The sequence below is a fragment of the Pseudorasbora parva genome, chromosome 7 (assembly GCF_024679245.1).
Source record: "Pseudorasbora parva isolate DD20220531a chromosome 7, ASM2467924v1, whole genome shotgun sequence".
Lineage (NCBI taxonomy): Eukaryota > Metazoa > Chordata > Actinopteri > Cypriniformes > Gobionidae > Pseudorasbora > Pseudorasbora parva.
In genome coordinates, this window is record NC_090178.1 from 5,252,545 (window position 1) to 5,259,463 (window position 6,919).

Genomic DNA, 6,919 nt, shown 5'->3' on the forward strand with positions numbered 1-6,919 from the left:
TGAAACAGGTAGCCAGTGCCTCCCAAATTTTTCAGCATTAACATTTGATTAAAACATTATAGTCATTATGGCCTGTAGAAAAATGTTTTTTTGAGGAGGTGGGGTAGTGCACTGGCCCCTGTGGTGTGGCCTAAGCTTTTGTCTTTAATGGCATTTTTTTTCCCTTACATTACTTTTACTTTTATACTTTAAGTAGTTTTGAAAACCAGTACTTTTACACTTTTACTTAAGCAAAAAGCTTGAGTTGATACTTCAACTTCTACAGAAGTATATTTAAACCCTAGTATCTATACTTCCACTTGAGTAATGAATGCGAGTACTTTTGACACCTCTGCCTGCTGCCACGAATGCCCTTCCATTCTTGTGAGATGTAGTCTTTAGTGTCTTAGATGGCTTAGATGGCAGTGTCGGAGCTTTGAGCCTTGATGCTACTCCTAATGAGAGATAGCTTGCAAACATCTCATCAACACAAGCATTGACACATAACCATGCTCAAATATCCTCTTGACATCTGCATAGTTTGCATGCTTATGGTGATGGATGTGAGCAGAGTATGGATTCTACCATGCCTTCTCGATCTTAAAATGGAGATCAGGAAGGAATGAAAGCCTCACGGGAGTGTGTGTGTGTGTGTGTGTGAAAATACGGTTTGTACAGTATAAAAACCATTACGCCTATGGAGAGTCCCTGTAAACCACATAGACCAACATGTGTGTGTGTGTGTGTGTGTGTGTGTGTGTGTGTGTGTGTGTGTGTGTGTGTGTGTGTGTGTGTGTGTGTGTGTGTGTGTGTGTGTGTGTGTGTGTGTGTGTGTACTTCATCAGCACTGGTGGCTGGTAAAAAAAAAAATGTAAGAAAAACGTTAACAGAAGGAAACCATAAAGATTTAAAATAGTTTTTTAAACACATTTTACAGAAAGATCAGGATTAAGTTAATCAAATTCACACTTTATGTATACAGTGCAACAGCAAAACTAAAAAAAAAATTATATTTGTTTACAGTATTTGTTCTTTTTTTATACAAATAAATAACTACAAGTCATTCTGCAATACCAAACAGGACCACATGGAGATGCCAAGAACACTACCAGCCTTGACCTTACAGCAGATATTTACAGATCCATTTTAAAGAATGTTGGTATTCAAATATATCCATAGCAGGGAGAAGAAAAATACAGTGGAAGTCAATGGATGCCGTCAACTGTCTGGTTACCAATATTCTTTTAAATCTATTCTTTTGTGTTCAACAGAATAAAGAAACTCGTACAGGTTTGGAACAACATTAGGGTGAGTAAATAATGACAGAATTTTCATTTTTGGATAAACTATCCCTTTAAAAACAAACATTACACCAACTGTGAACATACTTTTGTCACCATAATCATTAAGACTGCTGTTCTTAAAATACACAACAAGCTCCTACAAGTGCTTTCAACCTTTTTTCGTATTTATTTCTGGGTTCCTTTGTAACGAATTATGTTTTTTTAGTAAACACTTCTACAAAATCCATCAACTTATTTAAAAAGCCATGAGTCAAACTGCCCAACTAAAGGAAACGCTGATCACCATAATGGTAACCAAAATATTTAATTAAACCTTAAACATCTAAACCTCTGTTAATTCTCAATAAGAGCTTCTACATACACCTGGCATAAATAAAGTCAATCTGGTTAGTAATAAGTGAAGCTGGTAATGCTGTTTGTGGAATTGTTTAATCCTCCTCTGCTGAGCTCTTGAGAGATTTAATGTCTTCTTTTCTTCAGTGATTCTGCTCATTATCCACAGGTGTCACCACTAATGATCAAGCATAATTTAATTAATCACTTAATTATATCATTATCTTTAACACTGTTTCAGTACACTGGGGATTTGGCTGTGAACCCCTGTAGTTTTGTTTCATAACATGTCACATTAGAACAGCAAATCTAGTTTAAAGAGAATACAAGCCATATATTCTGTTTCAGCATGTCACATTGTAGAACCTGAAGAGTTGCTGGTTTCAGTGCAGCAGGAAGTAGGAGAGCAGAGAACAGCAGAGGAACAGGAAGCTCTGGGTGACACTCTGCACCCTGTTATATGTGGAGCTCGGGGTGATAGTTTTAGGACTGTTATATGTGGAGCTCGGGGTGATAGTTTTAGGACTGTTATATGTGGAGCTCGGGGTGATAGTTTTAGGACTGTTATATGTGGAGCTCGGGGTGATAGTTTTAGGACTGTTATATGTGGAGCTCGGGGTGATAGTGTTAGGACTGTTATATGTGGAGCTCAGGGTGACACTGTTATTACCGTTATACGTGGAGCTCGGGGTGACACTGATATTACCGTTATACGTGGAGCTCGGGGTGACACTGATATTACCGTTATACGTGGAGCTCGGGGTGACACTAATATTACCGTTATTCGTGGAGCTCGGGGTGACACTGATATTACCGTTATACGTGGAGCTCGGGGTGACACTGATATTACCGTTATACGTGGAGCTCGGCGTGACACTGATATTACCATTATACGTGGAGCTCGGGGTGACACTGATAGTACCGTTATACGTGGCGCTCGGGGTGACACTGATATTACCGTTATACGTGGAACTCGGGGTGACACTGATATTACCGTTATACATGGAGCTCGGCGTGACACTGATATTACCATTATACGTGGAGCTCGGGGTGACACTGATATTACCATTGTACGTGGAGCTCGGGGTGACACTGATATTACCGTTATATGTGGAGCTCGGGGTGACACTGATATTACCGTTATATGTGGAGCTCGGGGTGACACTGATATTACCGTTATATGTGGAGCTCGGGGGGACACTGATATTACCGTTATATGTGGAGCTCGGGGTGACACTGATATTACCGTTATATGTGGAGCTCGGGGTGACACTGATATTACCGTTATATGTGGAGCTCGGGGTGACACTGATTGTTTCGTTATATGTGGAGCTCGGGGTGACACTGATATTACCGTTATACGTGGAGCTTGGGGTGACACTGATATTACCGTTGTACGTGGAGCTCGGCGTGACACTGTTAGTACCGTTATACGTGGAGCTCGGGGTGACACTGATATTACTGTTATATGTGGAGCTCGGCGTGACACTGATATTTACGTTATACGTGGAGCTCGGGGTGACACTGATATTACTGTTATACGTAAAGCTTGGCGTGACACTGATATTACCGTTATACGTGGCGCTCGGGGGGACACTGATATTACCGTTATACGTGGAGCTCGGGGTGACACTGATATTACCGTTATACGTGGAGCTCGGGGTGACACTGATATTACCGTTATACGTGGAGCTCGGGGTGACACTGATAGTACCGTTATACGTGGAGCTCGGCGTAACACTGATATTACCGTTATACGTGGAGCTCGGGGTGACACTGATATTACCGTTATACGTGGAGCTCGGGGTGACACTGATAGTACCGTTATACGTGGAGCTCGGGGTGACACTGATATTACCGTTATACGTGGAGCTCGGGGTCACACTGATATTACCGTTATACGTGGAGCTCGGGGTGACACTGATAGTTTCGTTATATGTGGAGCTCGGGGTGACACTGATATTACCGTTATACGTGGAGCTCGGGGTGACACTGATATTACCGTTATACGTGGAGCTCGGGGGGACACTGATATTACCGTTATACGTGCCGCTCGGGGTGACACTGATATTACCGTTATACGTGGCGCTCGGGGGGACACTGATACTACCGTTATACATGGAGCTCGGGGTGACACTGATATTACCGTTATATGTGGAGCTCGGGGTGACACTGATATTACCGTTATACGTGGCGCTCGGGGTGACACTGATATTACCGTTATACGTGGCGCTCGGGGGGACACTGATACTACCGTTATACGTGGAGCTCGGGGTGACACTGATATTACCGTTATACGTGGCGCTCGGGGGGACACTGATAGTACCGTTATACGTGGCGCTCGGGGGGACACTGATACTATCGTTATCCGTGGAGCTCGGGGTTACACTGATATTATCGTTATACGTGGAGCTCGGGGTTACACTGATATTACCGTTATACGTGGAGCTCGGGGTGACACTGATATTACCGTTATACGTGGAGCTCGGGGGGACACTGAAAGTACCGTTATACGTTGAGCTCGGGGTGACACTGATATTACCGTTATACGTGGAGCTCGGGGTGACACTGATATTACCGTTATACGTGGAGCTCGGGATGACACTGATATTACCGTTATACGTGGAGCTCGGGGTGACATGGATATTACCGTTATACGTGGAGCTCGGGGTGACACTGATAGTACCGTTATACGTGGAGCTCGGGGTGACACTGATATTACTGTTATACGTGGAGCTCGGGGTGACACTGATATTACCATTATACGTGGAGCTCGGGGTGACACTGATATTACCGTTATACGTGGCGCTCAGGGGGACACTGATATTACCGTTATATGTGGCGCTCGGGGGGACACTGATATTACCGTTATACGTGGAGCTCGGGGTTACACTGACACTGATGTTGGCAGCACCGTTACACAGGTTCCCTTCACAACATCTAAAAAATGTTGTGGAATCACAAACCGATTTAGAGACACATCCTTTTGATGACTCTGATAAAAACAAAACAAAAAAAACAAAGGTTAGTTTAAGCTTTACTCTTCTTCCTTCTTCCAATCTTCTTCCTTTTTTCAACTTCTCACCTGCTATGATGCAGTAGTTTTCACTCCCTGAACAGTTCAGTATGTTTGTGCAGTTCTGCCCATCACAAGAGAAACATGTTTTTCCATTGGGGATGGGGACATTAGAGGGATCTACAGGAGAGAGTGGCGAGGGGTATACTTTAATCATATTTTCTGTACAAAATACAAAATATATCTATTGAAATGCCACTCCTTCAGCTGCCTGCACCATTCAATCAATACATGGCAAACAAGCCACACTCTGCATTTTATTTCCTTAAGTGTTGACTTTTTTTAAGGAAGATAGTTTTTTGTTTATGAAAGCACAATACCTGGAGCATCTTGGACGTTACACTGGTCTGTGTTACAGCAGGAGGTATTGATCTTTCCATTGCCTAAGTTCATAGACCAACTTTGACAGTCAACAGCACAACGTCTAAGCATCAATGTGGAAGTAATATCACCTAAAACATAAATAATACAGGAAAGACTAGTTCAACTGCATATTATTTTGATGGAAAATATATTTGTAAGAATCCAAAATAATCAAAGATCTTTGATATTTGACTTTGAACAAAGACATTTGTTTTACTGTGTTCCACCCCCCTCTCTCTTATCAGTGGGGCCGTTTGGGATTCCTAAAGACAAAGAGATGCTGAGGGCCTGTAGGCCAAATGGTGCCACACCTGTAGTACAGTGGGGGGAGTTTGGTCTGATTGGTCAGTTTGAATGTCTCAGGGTTTCAGTCACATGGTCAAGGGATAGATAAAAGAAGATTGCAACTGTTTTCTCTGGCTGTCTCTTCTAGGGGCCTTCTTTGGCTCTTCTCTTTGCTCTCTTTGTCTCTCTTTCTATCTTTTTATCTCTCTCTATCTCTCCCTATCTCTCTGGTAACATTCTATACATCCTGGGTACAATTAATGGTATAAGTTTTTATCATCTCATTCATCTATTTAGTAACTATTTTAAGTGAAACCATAACCGGATTTTGTCATTAAATTCTTTCAATTATAAATGATTTGCTAACTAGTTTTGATTTGGTATTGACTTTGAAGTGTTACCTATTGCAATACAATATAGTCACATTAAAGCAACGCTCTCCCACATATTTTGCTATTGTAACTGCGCTTATTTCCGTCGTTGGTATAAGTTGCAGTGGGTTAGTTGATTATAGACCAGAAATGTACAGTTTTCTACCATCACGCTGATAACGTTTCTTTAGTCGTTCGGCAACCCTGCAGTCAGAACCACTGTAGGTGATCCACCCTTACATATTTATATATACACTAGGGAAGAAAAAAAAACTGGTAAATCCAACAGCCTTTTTCTGCTGAATTAGCAGGGCCACATGGCTACTAATATATATATTTTGTACTTTCGTAATGTACTGACATCCACCATAATAACAAAAGATGCAACTTTGACAAATCAGTTTCGCAAAGTGCTGCTTCAGTATTTTTATATTAATTTTTCACATGTTTTTAGTGGTATACTGGAAAACAATGAGCATTTTATAAGTTTTAAAAGTAAATCAGAGCACATGTCTACAGAGCAGTTTCTCCCATCATATTACTAATACATTTACATTTTTGCATTTTCAACATGAAACCTAGTAGTGTTTCAACAAAAAGTCATTAAAGAGTTTTAAACGCATTGTGCTCAGAAATAAATTTGAATTACTGTATTATTTAGATATGTCAATAACAGATAAACAGAATGATTCTAAATGCCACAAACCAAGTTAATGAAAAGTCACAACAAAACAATAATAATACAATTCAGCTGCATAATTTATTCATTATTTTTTTGCATGCTGTTATCTCAGCCGGTCTCAAAAGATCCTTTTCTGCTCGACTGGCACTTCCAACAACACAACCTTGTTTCTGCAACAACTTTCAGCATGTTTTGTGTATACCAGCGTCTGACGTGTTAATGTTTTAAGTGGCGTGAGAAAGTAACTGGCTATACCACGCAAAATCCAATCTCAGCGATCAGACTGAAACGTATTTCCAGATATTAAATTTGAATAGGATTTCAAATCACAAATCAATGTAGCTCAAAAAGTATGTGTCAAAATCTAATTTCATATGATTTTTGCCGTTCACACTTGCTAAATATGATCGGGGTCCAATGGGATTTGCACAAAAAACGAATTTGGACCAAAAGTGTGAACAAGGCCTTTAACACTGTAGTTTAAAACTGAGGATTTTGATGTGGGGCTGAAGGCACAGATTTTAAT

The 6,919-nt window shown here is 40.9% G+C and overlaps 1 protein-coding gene across 1 annotated transcript; it reads right to left on the minus strand.

Annotated features, from left to right (window-relative positions):
* Positions 1-1,999: 1,999 nt before the first annotated feature.
* On the minus strand, positions 2,000-4,849 carry LOC137083487 (uncharacterized). The gene is made up of 2 exons (XM_067449437.1): positions 4,702-4,849; positions 2,000-4,611 (listed from the first exon to the last, which is right to left on the minus strand). Exons 1-2 carry the CDS (start codon positions 4,847-4,849, stop codon positions 2,000-2,002), a joined length of 2,760 nt encoding a protein of 919 aa, XP_067305538.1.
* Between the last annotated feature and the right edge of the window lie 2,070 nt (positions 4,850-6,919).